Source organism: Ovis aries, chromosome 10, assembly GCF_016772045.2.
Source record: "Ovis aries strain OAR_USU_Benz2616 breed Rambouillet chromosome 10, ARS-UI_Ramb_v3.0, whole genome shotgun sequence".
Lineage (NCBI taxonomy): Eukaryota > Metazoa > Chordata > Mammalia > Artiodactyla > Bovidae > Ovis > Ovis aries.
This window is the reverse complement of record NC_056063.1, coordinates 77,332,730-77,353,742: the sequence shown is the minus strand read 5'-3', so window position 1 is coordinate 77,353,742 and position 21,013 is coordinate 77,332,730. Positions and strand designations below refer to the sequence as shown.

The window sequence follows — 21,013 nt, the reverse complement described above, 5'->3', positions numbered from 1 at the left end:
ACCCTTGCTCTCAAGAGGTTTACAATTTATTCGACCTCCCCCCCCCAAAAAAAAAAAGCGAATAAAAAAACTAGCACGGAAGCACTAACATTTACTAGGACGTAAATACTCTAAAAGTTGGGAAAGTGGAAGTCAGTGTGAGCAGAAGTAATTAAGGTAGATGGTCTGGACAAGAAGAGAGAAGGGGAAATGTTTTAGGAGCTTCGGAGGTAGAACAATTCAAGGGAGGTCAAGAAAGCGAGAGTGAGCCAAGGAAGGTGGGGATGGACATGGGATCCTAAGCAGACCTGACCCACTGGAGCAGAAGGAGCATATCCAGAAAGACTGAAAAGCGGGCATGGCTCCATCAGACGAGCCCAGGCTATAGAGGACACTGACGCAGGCGGAGAGCTAGAACTCTGGCTTTTTGGAGATTCGTATAGAGAAGTGTTAAGTTGTAAATCATATAAAGTTGTGTGAACTATAAATAATCATCTTTAGGGCAATGATCTTTAGATCATTTGTGAAAGGAACAAAATTAAATCCCTCTCTTACCTCTTACATCAAAGTCAATTCCAGCTGGACTAAAGATTTAAGGATATAAAACCATAAAATGTAAAATAAAATCCATTTTTATTCAAAAACATCAAAGCAAATTATTTAAAGAAAAAATAAAAGAATTAATGACATAAAAATCTAAAATTCTGGCTGAGGGCAAGGCACCAAAAACAAACTAAAAGATAAAAACAGCTGAAACATGTAGTCATATGTATTTAAAAGACGAAGCTACTTTCATAGACATAAGCAATTGTTATGAATGAATTATCTAAGGACAAATATGCCTACAGAAAAATAGACAAAGGACACTAATTGGAAGTTTTGTAGAGAGAAATAATGACGATAGATCAATGTAAAAATGCTTACAACTCAACCTGTAATGATTAAGGGTTAAGAGAACTTTAAACAACAGTGAATTAGAATTATTTCAGACATCAGATAGACAGAAATAAAATAGATTGTTTTAGGATCAAGAGTTGGTGCAGGTACAGAGTATAAAATGTACAACTTTCTGGATGGCAGTTTCACAACATAGACTCTTTAGATGTATGTTACTTATAACAGCTCACTTCAATTAATGTATGTAGAGGAAAGGGAAAGAACTGAAAAGTACATGTATAGGAACATTAAATATGGTGGCATCATGTCATTGAAAAACCACTAGTGATCTAAATGTCCATCAGTAGGGTTCCTACATAGCTTATATAATAAATGAAAACATAAGTGAGTTAGTATGATAAATAATCAGACCTGCTCTGCACAAATTAAAGAGAGGACTTTTCTTTATAATTTTTGTCCCAAGTTCAGGCCTTTTGCTTTCCTTTCTCTGTGTACAGAAACTGGGCATATTTTACTTTCTGTGTCAACCTTTAAAAAGATAAAACTGGTGGTGTGTTCAGGCTTTCCATGCAAGCATTACCTATTAAAATGTATCATTCATTTATAGAAATGCAAAAAAATAATTTTCCAGCTTTCTAGATTTTAACTTTTTTATTGAAGGAAACTGACCACTTACTGATAACTTCAAGTAGTCAGAAAAGCCCAACATGGCTATTTATCTACCAGGAGAGCTGACAAAGGGAAGATGAACACGTATTTTCAAGAATTTTCTTCCAAGTGTTTAATACTAGTTGATTTGATATCAACACTTAGTTAACTCACTTTAAATTACATGATAGCAATACTAATATATTTTTTAAATTCCTGCCTAAGGTCAATCTCAATTTCACATGGCTATATTTTATTCACTATCTCATTTTTATTATTGTGTATCAAAGCTAAATGACTCCTATCAATTCAGTATTGTAACCAAGCCTTTGATTGACTCAATTAAGACAAGTGTTTTCTGGAATACTCTCTGAATAATTAGATGTTCATGCTGTAGCTGGTTCTGTTAGTCAAGAGACATTTAACAGAAGTATCTACAAGAATCGCCTTTTCACTCTACCATGTCATTTCTGGAGGGCTGCCAAAGAAATTACAGTCCCTGAGTTAACTATTTGTTCAGTGAAGCTGAAAGTATGACAGCAACTTTCTTATCTTTCTGCGTTCTGCCCAGTAAAAAAATAAGAAAGGGATGCTTGTTGGTATAAGAAATATTGATTTACATCAAAGTCAAATCCTATAAAAGATGACTTCCACATGGAAGGAAATACACAGAAAAGGTGAGGTAATAATTAAGAGCTTTGTTTTTTCCCCAATTACGTAGTAATGAGTATGAAAGACACACCTCTGTTGCTGCAGACTTTGCCATCTGGAGATGTACATCTTCGCTTGCTCTCCCAGGGGGTGATGTCACACTGGAATTCGCATTTATCTCCATGCCAACCAGCCTGGCAGTAACAGTTTCCACAGTAACACTTTCCGTGGCCTTTACCCAAAATGAATTTTATACAGTGAGGAAAAAAAGCAGCTTTCAAAAGCAGAATTAACTTTCTACCTCTTGGTGATCACTTCTGCCTTTGGAAATAATCAACCTACTCCACAGTTCTTGCTTAAAATAATCAAATTATGTAGTTTGCCACCGAAACATCATAGGTGTGCCCATATCTACATCATCACACACATAAAGCAAGTCAAGGTGTCCTCTAATTTTTCCTGGCCAGTTGGCTGATGAAAATGACAGAATGTTCAAGAAACTGCATGAAAGACAGAGAAAGCCTACCAGGCCTCCAGTCACAAATGTGTACATCAAACTCAAATGTATATAAGCATTCACTCTGAGAGCATTCCTTAAGTCATTTGAAATCAACCATGAGATACCAATGGTGCTTACTTCTTTGGATGCACAGTATTAATGACGGAGCCATTTCTTTAGTTAGAGGAAACATTTCATCTTTTCATTCAACAGTATCTGACAAGCTGTTGTGTTTTTACCACGTGGCAGAGGGTCTCAGCTAAATCAACTTTTAGTAGTTACTTAAACTACTAACTGCAAATAAAATAGCATGGACCCTTGGTATTAAAGTCAAATCCCCTTCCTATCTGTCAAGAGGATACAAGTGCTAGGTAAGGGCAGCCCATCGTTTCGTCTCCAGAGGCCCCCCCACCACTGTAGCTCCCATTGCTCCACAAACTATTACTCTGCTTGTTTGTACTTATGTCCATATAATTTGTAATGATGTGACCTCATCACTTTCTGTGCCCATGTCCAGCAACCCTACAAATTCCCAAAAGATGACAAGTCTTTTCCACCCCAAATCTCCTTGTATATCCTCTTTTTTTCTGTAGCTATGTCAACAACCATGAACGTGTATTCTTGCACCTATGATGAAAAACAGCACCGTTTTGGTTTTTAGTCTATTCTTTCTGCTTTACATGAATTTATCCTTTGTCAGTCTATGGCTAAAGGCTTTGCTCTTGCCTCTCTCTTCTCCGTCAGCCATCATCCCAGAGAGGGGCTATTTTTCTTTCTAAACACTCTGGCATTTCTGGTCAACAGCAGGAGCGTCAGTAGGGCCTGGTACACACACATATGAAGGGAAAATACAATAAAATATGCTGGTCTCAGGCTATTTTTGCCTCTCAGATGAGACTTCCTTCATTCAGATACATATCAGAGAGACAGAGAGAGTCAGAGATGAAGAGAAAGCGCTACAGTGAAATACAGAGAAAGAGACAAGGGCCCAATGTATAATGTCATGTTTTCTGTCTAAATGAGCTGCCATTGGAGTATCTACAGAAAACCTCTTCTTAAGCTGGAGATGGGGCTTCCCTGGTGGCTCAGATGGTAAAGAAGCCAGCTGCAATGCAGGAGACCTGGGTTCTATCCCTGGGTTAGGAAGAACCCCTGGAGAAGGGAAAGGCTACCCACTCCAGTATTCTTGCCTGGAGAATCCCATAGACAGAGGAGCCTGGCTGGCTACAGTCCATGGGGTCCTAAAGAGTAGGATACAGTTGAGTGACTCAGCACACAAGCTAATAGAGAAGGGTCATTTCTACAGCAAACTTTAACTTTTTCACTTAAGCTGACATAAAGACCATCAAATGATTTCATCAATAGTAAAATATAAAAGCTATACATTTTATTCATGGACTTAAACTATCTCTACATGTATGCACACAAAAATATCACGAGCCAGTGTTATATCACAAGCCTCAGGAACCTGAGGGTTACACTGAAAGAAAACAAGACAATTGCTTTCTAAAAGCTCTTCCTAGAAGTCAGGTTTGTTTGTCTTTTTTTTTTTAAAGACTTGATTAACTTCTTAAAGTAGAATTTCCTTTAAGTAGATTATACTTAAAGTAGTATAATCTCAGAAATCTTCAAAGTTTATTTCCTCTGTCATTATAAGGAATTTATGTAACATGCAGCAGTTTGTTAATCTCATGTAAGGCTTACCATGAGATTAACAAATGATCATAAATCTTCATCCCTCACACTCAAATTCTTTGTATATTTATAAAATTCAGTACTGACAAGGTTATACTAAAAAATCATTGAGATAGAGGTGAACAGGATTATTAGAATAAATCATGTAAAGCTATACCATATGCAGATATGGAAAATTAAGCAGATATCTTCATAATTCAAGTGAAAATACTATAATAAGACATAGCTGGATAACCAAGATAAAATATAAGCCTTAGGACAATACACAGCCCAGACAACGAACATCATTCTTGGCTTTGTGCAAACTGATGGAGTAAGAAAATCTCTTTTTGAATTGCTTCCCTATTGGGCTGTAAAATCACCTCTCAACAGACTGTTTTCTTGTGAATGATACATGGAAAATCTAGAATCCTACACAGTGCCATCGCCATAGGATTTTACGGGAATGTTGGTTGTCTGTGGTCAGAGAGTTTGCACCATGAAATTGCTTTAGCCTCAAACCAACAGAAATAATAAGTGGAAAGGTTGAGCATTAAACATTTCCTGTTCTTTCCAGGTCAATATTTATATTTACACACGCAAATAGACTTTGCTTTGGCAGTGTGTATCAGAAAACACTGGCTCCACACATGTTCCCTTCCTCTTTTTTGATCTGTGATAACTGCAAATGAAATATCAGGAAGACAAACACATCACATGTGTGGGCAGCTTTATCTAATTTCTAATCATTTTGGAACAAGCCCTTTAGCAGAACTGTCTGAGCAGCATCGAGCTTAGGTCACTGGGTGGAAAAAATGAAGGTTCTTTTCTTTGTTTATTTTATCCTGGTTGGTGGTACAGCAAGGACACCAGAGAGAGAGATCCGAGCTGACCTAAAACAAGAGCATCTGGATGACCACAGGAATTGAAGCCTCAATTTGTTTTGTAAACAAAGCGGCAGCTTAGTGACACTTTATGGCCTTCTGGTTCCTCCCCACCCCGCTGGCTCCTGATCCTTTCAGGGAAAATACTCTTCTGAAATCACCCATTTGATATGCAGGACAGGATTCCGTGGATGGAGTCTCTTCAGATTTCAATGAAAGAATCAATTACTTATGGATAGAGAGATTAGGCCAGAGGTAAGAAGGATAAAATGTTTCGTAACAGCAGCGAAGAGTGCTCCCAAACTGAAGTGATTCTCACTGCTGTTTACTTTCCTGCCCTGTGCCAGTCTTGGTTGAAACCCTGGGCACAGAGTTGCAGAGAGGGAAGCAGAAGAGAAGGGAACTATTAATATAGTACAAGTGGTAAGAAGGGCTTTCCTTGTGGAGCTCCAAACTCCAGGGCAGGTCTCTCTGGGGAGCAATCAATCGCACAGTCTTTGGCATCAGACAACACGTGTGGGTGTGCAGAATCACTCAGTCATGTCTGGCTCTTTGCAACCCTTTGGGCTGCAGTCTTCCAGGCTCCTCTGTCCATGGGATTTTTCAGGCAAGAATACTGGAGTGGGTTGCCATTTTCTGCTCTAGGGGATCTTTCCAACACAGGGATCGAACCTATGTCTCCTGCATTGAGGCCGGTTCTTTACCCACTTGAGCCAGCAGGGTAGCCAGGCATGAGACAGACAGGAGTCTAAATTCCATTTAACCCTGGCAAGTCATTTCGGATCCTGGTAAATTATCTATTGAATAAGAAGTACTCATTGCTGCTCTTGACATTAGCAAGCCTGCAGTAATTGATACAACAGCAAAATGGATTGAGTAATGGTTGTCCATAGAAACAATCATGAAAATAGTTATCTAAGTGTGTGGGGAGGGATAGATTCCAGGCTAATAATCCAATTGGTCTTCAACGTCCCCAGTAGCACATGAGAGTATTTACAGGGTTATGGTTCAAAACGGGAAAGAAAATGAAATTAAAACATGCAATAGAGAGACTGGGAGAAAAGAGGCGAAATAAAAGCTGAGCAAAGAAGACAGATTCCACTAGGAATGCTTCAGAACCATGCAATTGGCCTGTTGCCCTTATGATCTGGCTCTTCTCTGGGAACAATCTGATTCTGCATTTTTTTTTCTTTCTTTTTTTTTAAATTTTTTAAAATTTTTATTTTTACTTTATTTTACTTTACAATACTGTATTGGTTTTGCCATACATTGACATGAATCCATCACGGGTGTACATGCATTTAAAGCACTAGAAAACAACAACAAAATTCTGTAAAGCAATTATCCTTCAATTAAAAAAATAATAAAAAATTAAAGGGAAAAACTCAAAAAATACTAGTCTGCTCTAAATATCATATGATATCACTTGTAAGTGGAATCTTAAAAAATGATACAAATGAATTTATTTACAAAACAGAAATAGATGCACAAACATACAAAACACACACTGTTACCAAAGGGGATACCAGGGATAAATTTGGAGTTTAGGATTAACAGATACACACTACTCTATATAAAATAAACAACAAGGACCCACTGCATAAGACAGGAAACTATATTCAATATCTTATAATAACCTATAATGGAAAAGAATCTGAAAAAGAATACATAGATGCACAAATATATCATTTGAATCACTATGCTGTACGCTTGAAACTAACACAACACTGTAAATAATACTTCCATAAAATAGTTACAAAATAAAAATTATAAACAATTTTTCACTGGAAAAGACCCTGATGCCTGGAAAGATTCAAGGCAGGAGGAGAAGGGGACGACAGAGGATGAGATGGTTGGATGACATCACCGACTCAATGGACACGAGTTTGAGCAAACTCTGGGAGCTGGTGAAGGACAGGGAGGCCTGGCGTGTGGTAGTCCACAGGGTCGCGGGGAGTCAGACACAACTGGGTGACTGAATGATAGCAACAAAGCTTTATTAATCTGCTCTGAATGCCTTAGTCTATATTTCCTTATATGAAGTATTTTCCAAATAAACACAGGTTCAGCTTAAATGAGTAAACCTAGTACATAAACTCATAGAGATAAAAGTTCAGTGAAACAGGTGACAAAATCAAGGACTTACATCGTTTTTTTGCAAAGTTAATATACATACCTCCACAGATTTCTTCTGTTTCATCGTCTATGCATTCTCTGTCATCACACTCACAAAATTTACCATAAACAAGCCCATTTCCATCTGAATTATCACATTTACACCTGCCACAGTGACATGTACCTAGACCATTTAAAACAAAGCAAAAATTATTTGTTAAATGCACATAAATTATAATTAATGAATTTTAACCTCTCTTTCATGGATAAAGACAATTCCAATCAATTTTATATTCCTATTAGGTTTTACTGTGGGTATGATGAGATGGATAATGACATTCTTTTTTGAGATTATTGTAGCCCATTAGTCACATTTTATAGCACACAGCTATTATGATTGACCTCTAATAGTTCCATGAATGTAAATCTGAACTCCCTAAGAGCAGAGTTACATTATAAATGTCCATCCAATCAATGCATGAATGAATATCTTCTGATTACACCTGGGTCTGAGTGAACTAAAGCAGAAAATGCTAAGCTTTGTGAGAAAAGTAACCTTGCTTATCTTCCTCACCAGTTATTTATTCAATGCTTTGTGCAATATTTGAGCTTATTATTTATATAATAAATGTTTGCGGCATTCATTATTAAATTTAAATAAATGAAAAAACTCAAGTGTTCCTAAAACCTTCATAGCTGTAGTGTTAAAGTGATACCCAGGTCCCTACGACAAAGGGCCCAGAGTGGGTTTTCCTTACGCCTGGAATCCTAGAGCCTCACCAGACTCTCAGGACAGCTCAGGGTGAAACAGAGGCACCAGAGCCATCTGGTCTACCGCTCTCCACATACCCAGTCAAGTGTAAAAGGATTTGACTACAACCCCTGAGAGTGAGTTCACTGACAATAAAACAGCGTTCAAAAGATACTGAGAAGTAGCATGTCCACTTGAGTAGCTTCTTTTTTAATGCTTATGTCTTAATCTTTAATTGATATCACATCCATCACCACAGAGTAACTGAGACTTTGTCATTTGCTAGAGCTCATCCTAGTCTCTGGAAATGCAACAGGTGATCGATTTAGCCATAACCTCCTCTTAAAGCTTTATATGAGTAAAAACCAAAGTGATAAAATAAATGGAGAAGTGCAGAGTGTTGCAGAAACTCACAGTAAGGGGATTTATCCCTGGTGGTCAAAGGGTCCCTGGGAAATGGCTCTTAAACTGAGAACTGAAAACCAAGAAAAAATAACAGCTAAGAGAAGTGAGATGGTGAAGAAGCCCACTTCCAGCAAGAGACAAAAGCAAAAGCTCTGCAGTAAAAGAGGAAATAACAGGGGAAAAAAGACAGCTGGTGTATAGTGGAAAATAAAGCAGAGGGCGCCGTGAATGGAAAAAAAGGCCACTAATGGTGAAGTTTATGGAAATCTAAAAGGCTGAGCACTGAAGAATTGATGCTTTCAAATTGTGGTGTTGGAGAAGACTCTTGAGAGTCCCTTGGACCGCAAGGAGATCAAATCAGTCAATCCTAAAGGAAATCAACCCTGACTATTCATTGGAAGGACTGATACTGAAGCTCCAATACTTTGGCCACCTGATGGGAAGAGCCGACTCATTGGAAAAGACCCTGATGCTGGGAAAGATTGAAAGCAAAAGGAGAAGGGGGGTGGCAGAGGATGAGATGGTTAGATAGTATCACCAACTCAATGGACACGAATTTGAGCCAACTCCAGGAGATAGTGAAGGACGGGGAGCCTAGTGTGCTGCAGTCCATGGGGTTGCAAGGAGTCAGACAAGATTTAGCAACTGAACAACAACAAAGAGGTCACATTAAAGATTTCCAACTTTCATCCAAGAATAATGAGAAGCCATTGAAATATTTCAACAAGGGAGTCATGTGATCATGACTCATTTTCACCAGGTTATTCTGGTTGTCACATGGCGAATGCATTGAAATGAGGCAAAATGGATTTGAAGGGATGTTGGTCCATCAGTCTGCAGGAAAGAAGATAGAGGCTGACCCAGGTTATGGTCATGAGTTTAGAAAAAAGGAAATACACATGGGGATATTTTCAGGAGAAAGAAAAGATGACTCGGTGACTGGTTTTGAGAGGTAAAGGATGGAAAGGAACTAAAGATATTGAAATTTGAATTGAGCTACTGAATATTGGAAATTCTCTATGTGTTGAACCAGAAGGAACATGGATTTTGGACTAAGGAAGATCTGAAGCTAAATCCAGGTCTTAATCCCCTCTAGCTATACACTTTTGAGGTCATTATTTTTATTCCTAACTCTCAAATTCCTTATCTGCAAATAATGTCTACTTCATAGAGCTACTTTGAAGAACAAGTGATAAATATATCACCCTGTCATCTTTCTAAAAACTCTATTGTGTCTAGCACATTGTAGACTTCCAGAAAATGCTGGGTTCTTTGTCTTCTCCCATTAAGACTTCGAGTACATTAGTCATATTCCCAAATATTTTCTCCAGACACATTTTATATTTATAGACCCCACTGTTTCCTGGTTTTCAACCCTCTGTGTGATTCTGTTACACAGGTCACTTCTTTCTCTCACAGTCACAAATAAATGGTAATTTCACAGAACCTGAGCTTGTTATTTTTCTTCCTTGAGAATGCCTGTGTGAATTTTACTTTTATTACATTTCATTTTCTTGGGTTTTTTTTCCCCTGAAAACTATTTTGATTTATAAAAGTTCATTTCGAATCTAGTGCTACAATTCATGGGACTGTCTCATCTGTTTTTTTTCTAATTATCACCGTTCTTTTTCATTTTCACATTTATTCATGTTGTCTTTCAACCATTCACATCTCTATTCATTACATTTTCTCATTTCTTATTATAACACTGGTGAAGTTGTAGGTGCTATAGGAGATAATAAGAGGAATAAAATTAAAACCAAGTAAATCATAGATCAGGAAGAATGTGCCAGATGATTGATACTTATTACACAATGGATATATGAAACCAGATGACTCAAAGGCATTTGCAACAGATCTGTGACAAATGCTGTGAAGATAGCATGGACCTCAGGCTGGCTCCGTGAAGGAGGAAAGGCACAGCAAGGGAGTAAGTTTTGAGTTGGCACTTGGTATACAGATAGAATTTCAAGAAGAGGAGATGGAGAAAAGCCTTGTGATGCTGAAGAAAGAGTCTGAGCTAAGGAATAGGATGAAGAATCAAACAACAGTGAAGACTCCGACTTGAGTTTGGAGAAAAGTGTCTGTAAGTATGGGATCCAGAATATTGGTCAAGAATTTTAGAATGTATCTGATGGAATACCAGGAGCACTTCCCGGCTGGGGAGAGAGGTGTACCATCATGAGGGTTACGATGCCGTCATTGTTTTCAGGGAAGATGAGAAGGCATAGTCTCTGCTTTGAATTCTACAAATCCTCCCTGACGTCCCCCACAGGCTGGCTCCCTGCAATCCACACATCTGAACCATCCCTGGGTGACGCAGGAAGTTTACAACAGTTCAGAGCCTTCCTGTCTTACTCATCAAGTGGAATTCACAACTGAGCCTCCAAGAAACGGCATATGGAAGCCCCGGCAGACGCGCCAGACTCGTGCGCTCATGCTGTGTCAAACCGTGGCTCTTTCTTGATTGCCAATTAGCTCAGTCTCTAGAATTGGTCTTCTGTCTCATGCTAGATTATTTTAGTTCTGACTTTTCATTCTGCCTAATATAGCTGGCTCTTTCTAGGATGACTCCCTGTCTTGAACACCAGCCTATATCCCTGATGCGATGGTGCGGGAGACTCGTTCTGCTCTGGCTCAGCTCTGCAGACTATGCCTTGCCATTCTGCGCCCCTCTGGAGCCACCTTCTGGGACTCCTTTGGTCCCCAGCTCCATCTCCCTCTCCCCCTGCCCTTCAGTCTTCTTCCCCACTCCATACAGCTCCTCTTCCCTTTCTGCTCCAAGCTGCTTCCTGAAAACCACACTGCGGTATGAGGGGGAAAGATCAGTAATAGCAACTCAGTTGTTGCTGTTGTCTGTTGCTAAGTCGTATCCAACTCTTAGTAACATCTTCAGTTCAGTTCAGTCACTCAGTCATGCCCGACTCTGCAACCCCAGTGGACTGTAGCATGCCAGGCTCCTCTGTCCTTCACTATTTCCCAACATTTACTCAAATTCAAGTCCATTGAGTCAGTGATGCCATCCAACCATCTCATCCTCTGCTGCTCCCTTCTCCTTTTGCCTTTAACCTTTCCCAGCATCAGGGTCTTTTCCAGTGAGTTAGCTCTTCCCATCAGGTGGCCGAAGTATTAGAGCTTCAGCTTCAGCATCATTCCTTCCAATGAATATTCAGGGTTTATTTCCTCTGGAATTGACTTGTTTGATCTCCTCGTTGTCCAAGGGACTCAGACTAACACAACTTGTGGGCAGTGGGCCTGAACTAGGCTGGTAGAAGTAGGCATTAAAGAAAGACATGTGAGGACAAGATCCCCAAAGTCAACTTGAAAGGCTAAGAAACTGAGAGGAGAGTGTGAGAGTAAAAAAGATTGTGCTGTCTGTGAACATTGTCTAAAGACACATCAAAGGAGTCTGAAGATTTATAACAACCAGATGTGACACTGCCCCTAGACTGGAACAGAGGTGGGGGCGATGCTATACAAGGCATTGCTGGGTCAGTTGGCGAAACTGGAATATGCACAGTAGATTACATAAAAATACTATATCCATGTTAAAAAATAGAGGTAAAAATATCTTAGAAATGCATTTTATACCTTATCCTACGTGTTTCATCGTAAAACAGTTCTGTAAATTTTCTCCTTTTGGATGTGTTGAGATGATGATGTAGTGAATCACATGTTTAGATTCCATGATAGTCGAACATTTTTACTATTAAATAGCTAAATAATTCTTAGTTAAAAGAAACAGTTAGACTAATTCTTAGGTGGCTAAAATGTATTATTAAATTTTTGATAATTATTACATGTATTATTATTTTAAAAAAACACTGGATTTGAAAATCAATCAATCCAAAATAGACTGCAAAGAAACAAAACTGAAATTGATTTCAAAACTTATCACCGAAAGAAGTTTAGAAATAATGAAGTTGAGAGAGAGGGAGAGAGAGAGTGTGTGTGTGTGTGTGTGTGTGTGTGTGTGCGTGCGCGGGTGTGTGTGTTTGAAGGGTGGGTATTGTGAACCGGAAGTAAAAACATTTTACTAAGAAGAAAGAAAAGAAGGAAGTGCTGGAGAGAAGCCAGGAGAGTGACAGCTAACACCTGACTGTCAGGACTTCCGTCCTGGTTCCTGGCTGCATCAGTCACAACTTCCCTTGGAAATAGCCCTGATTACTATTAACAAAACAGCCTACTGCCCTGAATCTACACAGAGCAATTCCTCTCAAAGACTGTGAAAAGGTCCCAGCTGTGATTGCAAAAGGAGTCCCCCAATCACAGGAACTTCAGGAGGGCAGGTATTCACGTGTCGTCAAACCCTGGCCTGGAGCACACAAAGCAAGAACTCATACCCCCAGATCTACTTAAGAAGGGGTGCCCAACCTCCGGGATCTAATGCCTGATGATCTGAGACAGAGCTGATGTAATAATAATAGAAATAAAATGCACAATAAATGCAATGTCCTTGAATCATCCCTAAACCATCCCTCCCACTGTCAGTCCTTGGAAAAAATGAAACTGGTCCCTAGTGACAAAAAGGTTGGGGACCACTGTGCTGAAGAACTACCCAGAGAACTTTAAAAACCCACTACAGTTCATAGCAGACGCCAAAGCAATGAAATCAGAGCCTCCAGTGAGGACAGGAGCATTCCCAGTTTCAACCAGGGTTGAGAATATAAACTGACTTTGAGCTTTTATGTGCTCAACTGTCAAAAAAATATTAATATTGGCTATACATCATTAAAACCCAAACCATAGTTGTTGAGTTTTATATGATTTGGGTAATTAATTTTAACAGCTCCTCTGTACATTTCTAAAAAAAAATAGTTTGAAATGACACCTACAAGATAGAAAAATACTTCAGTTAAATAAAACTCTTGTTGTAACTATCTTCTTCAATGGGTTTCACATCCAGGGCACCTGAAACCTCCATCAAATTTGAAAAGTTTAGTTCTATCTGATGGTAACATATGAATTCAAATCCCCCTTGATCTGTAACAGAGAACAATTAATTCAGTTTATACAAATCCTTTTTAAAAGAATTAATCCAGCATTTGAAAATATGGCTCACAGTTGACATAAAATGCTGTCAGGGGTTTTTATTCCAGAAAATATCCTGCTTAAAGGAGGCATGTGGAACAGCTGGAGAGCATCAGACTTGCCAGTCTCAGCAAGATGACATTTTTCCCAATTGATTTATCTGAATTTCATTTCAAAAAAAAAAAAAAATACACTCAAAAGCAGTCTCACTCCAAGGTTCAACATTTCTCGACGCCTACATATTTCCATTAAGGACCCAACTTTGATGATTTCATTTGAGGATGCTCTGGGGACAGAATTCTTACCTGCATTAGAGCAGATGATGTCTTGAGAATTCTTGCACATCTGGTTACTCTTTTTCTTGGTCAGGTCACAGTTGGTTGGGTACTGGCAAGCGTCACCAAACCATCCTTCATCACACTTGCATCTGCCACAGTCACACTTACCGTGGCCTGAGAATTTAACAACATCCAGTTAGACTTAGATTGTTCTCCAAAGAATCTCAAGAGTGATGCTGGCTCAGGAATGAACCATAATAAATTCAAACACAAGTATATGACAGCAGCTGGCAGGGGAGAGGGGGCATGGAACACTATTTATACTCCATACAATGGACTATGTGGGCTTTATTTCCAAAATCAACTTTGATAACTCATTCTAAAAACATTAACTGATAGAGACATTAGGCTAGATAATTAACCATAGGTCTAAAACACATAATCAGAAAATTTAGCACCAAAAAAAGTCCACCAGGCACTTGTGCATTTAAGACACAAAAACCCAATAAAAATTGTTTCCATTTAGCTGCATTTTATAACACACAAAACCACAAACTCTAAGTAAGGAATCTTAGATAAAATTCTACTAAACATTGGCCTTATGTTTATTTGAATTTCATATGCAATAAAATTGTATATCTTCCCTGGCGGCTTAGAGGTTAAAGCGTCTGCCTCCAATGCAGGAGACCCGGGTTCAATCCCTGGGTCAGGAAGATCCCCTGGAGAAGGAAATGGTAACCCACTTCAGTATTCTTGCCTGGAGAATCCCATGGACGGAGAAGCCTGGTAGGCTACAGTCTATGGGGTCGCAGAGTTGGACATGACTGAGTGACTTCATATTAAATATATATCTCTATATATTTATAATTCCCACTTTGGAATAAGATTAACATGAAAAATAAGTATACATTTTGTTTCCTGATGGAAAATTTGGTTCAGGAGTCAAAAGGATAAGAGTCATAGTCATCCACCTTCACAAAAGTCTCTCAACCTTTCATTCTCTCAAATCAACATTTTGCTTTTTTTATTTTTGTGGTCATTACTTTTATCGAGACTTGTTTGAAGAAGCCAGCTAATGTTTTTATTGACTGCATATTAGACAGAAGTGCAAAACACATACAATCCTTGGTCTTTGTCCTCAAGGGATTCACAAACTGCAAAGTCAAGGTTAATATGTAAAGAGGATTGTGTTATGTTCAGCCAGAACTGTTTGTTGTATGAAGTTGAAGGATGCAGTCTACGACCTACAGAAGAGGAGAAAGACTTTCTGGACTTCTTTGACCTTTAACTGGGCTTTGAAAGGTGAGCAGAGTTTGAATGGGTTGTAGGGAGAATGAAGAAGAAGGTGCTGGTCACTCAGTCTTGTCCAACTCTTTGTGACCACATGGACTGTAGCCCACCAGGCTCCTCTGTCCATGGACAAGTTCTCAAAATGCTGAATGTCTGAACGATGTCTCTTATTCAGTGCTATTCTTAAAGTGGCTAAACCTCTTTCGGTGAATTAAGAATCTCGGTCACTGTAACGATTCTTTAATAATATTGGTGTATTAGGTTAAACAATGTGAAATAGCACTTTTAAAATAAATTTATTTATTTTTAATTGAAGGATAAGTGCTTTACAATATTGTGTTGCTTTCTGCCATACACCAACATGGATCACTCATAGGTACACATAAGTCCCCCCTCTCTAGAATCTCCCTCTCACCCCATCCCACCCCTCTAGGTTGTCACAGAGCAACAGGTTTGAGCTCCCTGTTTCATACAGCAAAGAAACAGCCACTTCTATGTACATGTCAGCTATTTTTTTATGGTTCATCCCAATAACGAAAGCCCCAAAGCAACTAGGAAGAAAATAAGAATGATTTAGAAGAAGAGGAAGCATCTGGAAAAAGAATACATCTTTTATATTGGATGGAAGATCTTAAACTCCAAACCAGGTATATATGACAGAGATGAGTAACGGTTTGTGAGTCAAAAGTTACAGACTTTTTAAAATGGAGAACACTTGGAAAAATAGAGGAAACATTAGGAAAATGTACAGATGATACTAAAAGGCTCATTCATCTCACAATGACTCCATAAAGCATCAGTAGAAGCTATATTTTAGGTGCTTATACCCCAAAGTTATTAGTACATGGAGGTGCAATTTCAGAAACTTCTTCCATAAAAGGCTCTATGATAAAATAAACATGGAAAGAGACATGCTATATTCTTCTCTTAGAGTCTCATGATATATACCAGCACACCGAAGCCCATCAGAGGTGTTTTCAAGCTATTTAACTTTATTTAGATTACACAATTTTTTTATTAGGGGTCCCCTTTTCCTCACATCTTATGTTAACATCTTAAGCACACACTGCCAGCTATGTTTTCACCTTTTCCTTAAGGATCTGACTGCAGGCAAAGATGACAGCCAAGGTCAGCTGTTTTTATGTTTTATCTAAACTTCATGCCCAGTAGGGTCTTCTTGATTCGCTTTCCTCCATTTAGGAAAGCGCATAGGAGTAGACTTTTTTTTTCTTTTTTTACTGTCAAAAATTACCAAGGAATAGCCTATATAACTTTATCAGGAGATAAGTGCACAATGTTTTTAGAAAGAAAAGAATCTTTAAATAAGTCCTACTCTTTGAAAGGGAAAGTGTCACTCAGTCGTGTCCGACTCTTTGCGACCCCTTGGACTGTAGCCCAGTAGGCTCTCTGTCCCTGGAATTCTCCAGGCAAGAATACTGGAGTGGGTAACCATTTCCTTCTCCGGGGATCTTCCCAACCTGGGTCTCCTGTGTTGCAGGCAGATTCTTCACCGTGAGCCACCAGGGAAGATCCTCTTTACCCAAGGTTGAAAAGAACTTTGGCCAACCTCAGGGAATGAGGCTGCTGTAGTATCAAAGCAAGGTAATCTCCATTGTAGTGTCAACAACGTGGCTTCGCCGAACATCCCGTTTGGCAAAACACCTGCTCCACTGTGTACTAGTTTGCTGCAGCAGTCATCCAAAGTACCATAAACTGAAAGGCTTAAAACAACAAAAATTTCCTCACTCTAGCACCCGCAAGCTGACATGAAGGTGCCAACGGGCTGATTCCTTCTAGAGGCTCTGCCAGAGACATGCTCCCGTTCCCGTCTCCCACCTACTGGCTCCCATTCCCGTCTCCCACCTACTGGTGGCTGCCTGCAGTCCTGGTGCTCCTTGTCTGAGCAAGCTTTCCTTGCTCCGCTTCTCTCTTCATGTGGTTTTTCCTCTGCGTGTCTGTGTCTTCAAATCTTTCTCCTTATAAGTGCATGGGTCACTGGATTTAGAGTCCATCAGACTTCCGGAGGACCTCATCTTAATTACATCTTCAGAGACTGTCTTCCCAAATGTCACATTCAAGTCACCAGGTGGGGGGATTTCACCCATCCTTTACTGGGGCATAATTTAATCCTCAAGAGTTGCAAGTAATAGATCCTGATTACCCTCTTTCCTACCTAGATGGAATATTTAAAAGCAGAGACATCACTTTGCCAATAAAGGTCCATCGAGTTAAAGCTATGGTTTCTGTAACAGTCACATAAGGATGTGAGAGTAGGACCATAAAGAAGGCTGGGTGCAGAAGAATTTATCTTTCAAACTGTGATGCTGGAGAAGACTCTTGAGAGTCCCTTGGACGGCAAGGAGATCAAACCATCAATCCTAAAGGAAATTAACCCTGAACATTCATTGGAAGAACTGGTGCTGAAGCTGAAGCTCCAATACTTTGGCCACCTGATGCAAAGAACCGACTCATTGGAAAAGACCCTGGTACTGGGAAAGACTGAAGACACAAGAAGGGGACGACAGAGAAGGAGATGGTTAAATGGCATCACTGACTCAATGGATATGAGTTTGAGCAAAATCCAGGAGATGGTAAAGGACAGGGAAGCCTGGCATGGTGCAGTCCATGGGGTCACAAAGAGTCAGACACGACTTAGCCACTGAACTGAACTACATATTCACGTATAAGATGTGGTCTTTTTATTCCCTCTTAGATATGAAAATAAATGGCTAGAGCTGAGAGCAGCTGCCCCCTCCCCATTTCTATGCTATACTAGGAGGGCCTGAGAATCCCCACGGACAGCCCAGCCCAGATCCACGTGTGTGCTTCCACAGCTCTGCTAGCCCCTCTTCTCCCCTACTCCTCCCACAATTGAAGTCCCTGATCACCCCCAGTCCCAGGACATTTGCACCACCCCAGACTAGGGGGAAAGCCACAGCAAGCTCTGGAAGACATGGGGAGATCTTCGTGGTAGAAGGGCTTGGTCCCAGTCTCCTTGGGCTAGGGGAACAGAGGTGGAATGGACTACTACTCAGCCATGAGAAAGAAGGCGATCCTGGCATTCGGAGCAACATGAAGGCAAAATGCAAAGTGAAATAAGTCAGATGGAGAAAGAGAAATAGTGCGTAATTTCACTTACACATGGAATCTGAAAATAACAAGCCAAGCAAACAAACAAGCCAAAAACCAAACTCGTAAAAAAAAAAAAAAAAAAAGAGGTTTGTACTTAACAGGGTGGGGACAGAGAACTGGATGCAGGTACAGACTTCCAGTAGTATGATGAATAAGTACCAGTCTGTCATGTACAACACGATGACCATAGTTAACATACATTGGGCTTCCCTGGTGGCTCAGATGGTAAAGAATCTGCCTCCAGTGCAGGAGACCCAGGTTCAGTCCCTGGGTTGGGAAGATCCCCTGGAGAAGGGAAACAGAAACCCCCTCCAGTATTCTTGCCTAGAGAATCCCCATGGACAGAGGAGCCTGGTGGCTACAGTCCATGGGATTGCAGAGAGTCGGACACGACTGAGTGACTAAGTGCTCGTGCACACGCGCGCGCGCACACACACACACACAATGAAGCAGTGGTCCTCAACCTTTTTGGCACTAGGTATCAATTTTGAGGAAGATAATTTTTCCACTGACCAGGGCAGGGAATGTTTTCAGGATAATTCAAGCTCATTACATTTATTGTGCACTTTATTTCTATTATTATTACATCAGGTCAACTTCAGATTATCAAGCATTAAATTCTGGAGGTTGGGGACCCTGCTGTATAGTATATTCAAAGGTTAAGGAAGTCAATCCTAAGAGTTCTCATGACAAAGAGAAAACAACATTCCCTTCTTTCTTTGTGTTTCTATGAGATGACAGATGTTAACCAAAGTTATTGTGGCTATTATTTATATGTAAATTATTATGCTGCACACTTTAAGCTTACACAATGCCATGTCAACTGTATCTTAATAAAGCTGGAAATAAATCTTGATTATTAATTACTATACCATCATTACCACTGAAAATAATTATTCATCTATAGGAGGATAGATGTTAAAAAATTATTCTCTATGCATGTCAGATACACTGCTAGAGCCACACAGTAACCTTGAAATAGACTGTTTTAATCTGAGAACTCAGTTGGCCCTGCAAATCTAACTTCTTGATGCTTAGTTGCCAAGTTGTGTCTGGCTCTTTGCAACCTCATCGACCATAGCCCACTAGGTTCCTCTGTCCATGGGATTTCCCAGGCAAGAATGCTGAAGTAGGTTGCCATTTCCTTCTCCAGGAGATATTCTTGACCCAGGGATCGACCCCTCATCTCCTGCATTGGCAGGCAGATTCTTTACACTGAGCCACCTGGAAAGCCCACAGATCTACTTGCTTTGGTCAAATAGGTAAACTTCCAAGACCAGCATTGTATCCTAATCCACTAATGTCCAGTGGATTCAAACAAGCTCATTTAATAATAGACACACTCAATTTTTCTCCTGTTCTTTCTAAGCCACTATAGCTCTTCCAGCCTCTCTGCCACATCTAAATTCTAAGAAAAGGATCCCTTGGCTAATTTTACAATTATTTCATGGTTTGTAATAGAAATGACTATTTTCAAGACAGCGGCACCAGTCCCTCCCTGTTTCTTTATTTTTTTTAAAAAAAGACTTCTTAGATAGTTATTTCCCACTTCTATGTGAAGAATGGAAGGATTCTGCGTAGAAGGGAACTTTGCCCCAGCAATGGAAAGATCTGCTCTCTAGTCTTGCCTGGACACTAATCCACACATGACCTGGATTAGGAAAGTGGAAAAGAGGAGAGGAAAGGAAAACTAATAAGTACTGGTTTCCAGGTAGAGTGATAAGTACTTTATGCAGGCTAGTCTCTTTGGCTTCCATAAGGAGCCAGTGAGATAGATTTTGTTTCCTTGTTTTACAAATAAGAGGAACAAAGTATAATTAGCTCACTTAGCTGAAAAGTTGTGTTTTTCCTGTTACAATCAACATTATCCATCTAATTGCAATGCAGTAAACATGAGCGGTCAAACCAGTCCATCCTAAAGGAAATCAACTCTGATTACTCACTGGAAGGACTGGTGCTGAAGCTGAAGCTCCAAGACTTTGGCCACCTGATGTGAAGAACTGACTCATTGGAAAAGACCCTGATGCTGGGAAAGACTGAGGGCGAGAAGAGAACGGGGCTCAGAGGATGAGGTGGTTGCATGGCATCACTGACTCACTGGACAGGAGTTTGAGCAAACTCAGGGAGACAGTGAAGGACAGGGAAGCCTGGCGCGCTGCAGTCCATGGGGTCACAGTCAGACATGACTGAGCAACTGAACAACAGCAACATGGGAGCAGCTTTTTGCTCCAGGAACAGTGGTGTCAGTGAGGACCAGCGGCTTGATGACACCAGTTTAGTCTGATGTTTCCTTTCCTAACTCACATGCTCAGAACTGCATTCCTCAATACTTGTTGAAAGAATCCTAACAGCAAAATCATCAGACTTTACTACTGAAAATTAAACAATGCTAAGGCTGGCAGATTAAAGAATTCAGGAGTCTAGTTATCTGATTTCTCTAGACCTCACTGTGCTGATCCGCAAAGTTAGGAGATTGGACTGAAATCACCCCCAAGATTCCTTTCACCTTGAAAACTCCATACTACAGCCTCAGTTATCTTGTTTTTTGTTACAATAAACCAAGTTAGTCCCTTCAAACAGTGCATTCAACATATTAAATCAGGGGAGTGGTGGTGGATATTGTTACTGAATCTGTTTGCTACTGACAATATCATGAAACAAAATCCTACTTGTTACTTAAAGCACCCACTAAAATACTGTACATTATCCTGATAAGTTTATTTTTAAAGTGGGTTTGGGTTGAATACTGCTAAAATTCAGGGATTTAACATTAGAATTC

General features: G+C 39.8%; 1 protein-coding gene across 1 annotated transcript in view; it reads right to left on the bottom strand.

Annotated features, from left to right (window-relative positions):
* The window catches only part of ITGBL1 (integrin subunit beta like 1), a 231,755-nt gene that overhangs the window by 119,679 nt on the left and 91,063 nt on the right, over positions 1 to 21,013 (bottom strand). The window contains exons 3-5 of the mRNA XM_042255042.2: positions 13,840 to 13,986; positions 7,409 to 7,531; positions 2,267 to 2,407 (exon numbers count right to left, since the gene is read on the bottom strand). Coding sequence (XP_042110976.1) covers positions 2,267 to 2,407; positions 7,409 to 7,531; positions 13,840 to 13,986 — 411 coding nt within the window. The remainder of the gene's footprint in view (positions 1 to 2,266; positions 2,408 to 7,408; positions 7,532 to 13,839; positions 13,987 to 21,013) is intronic.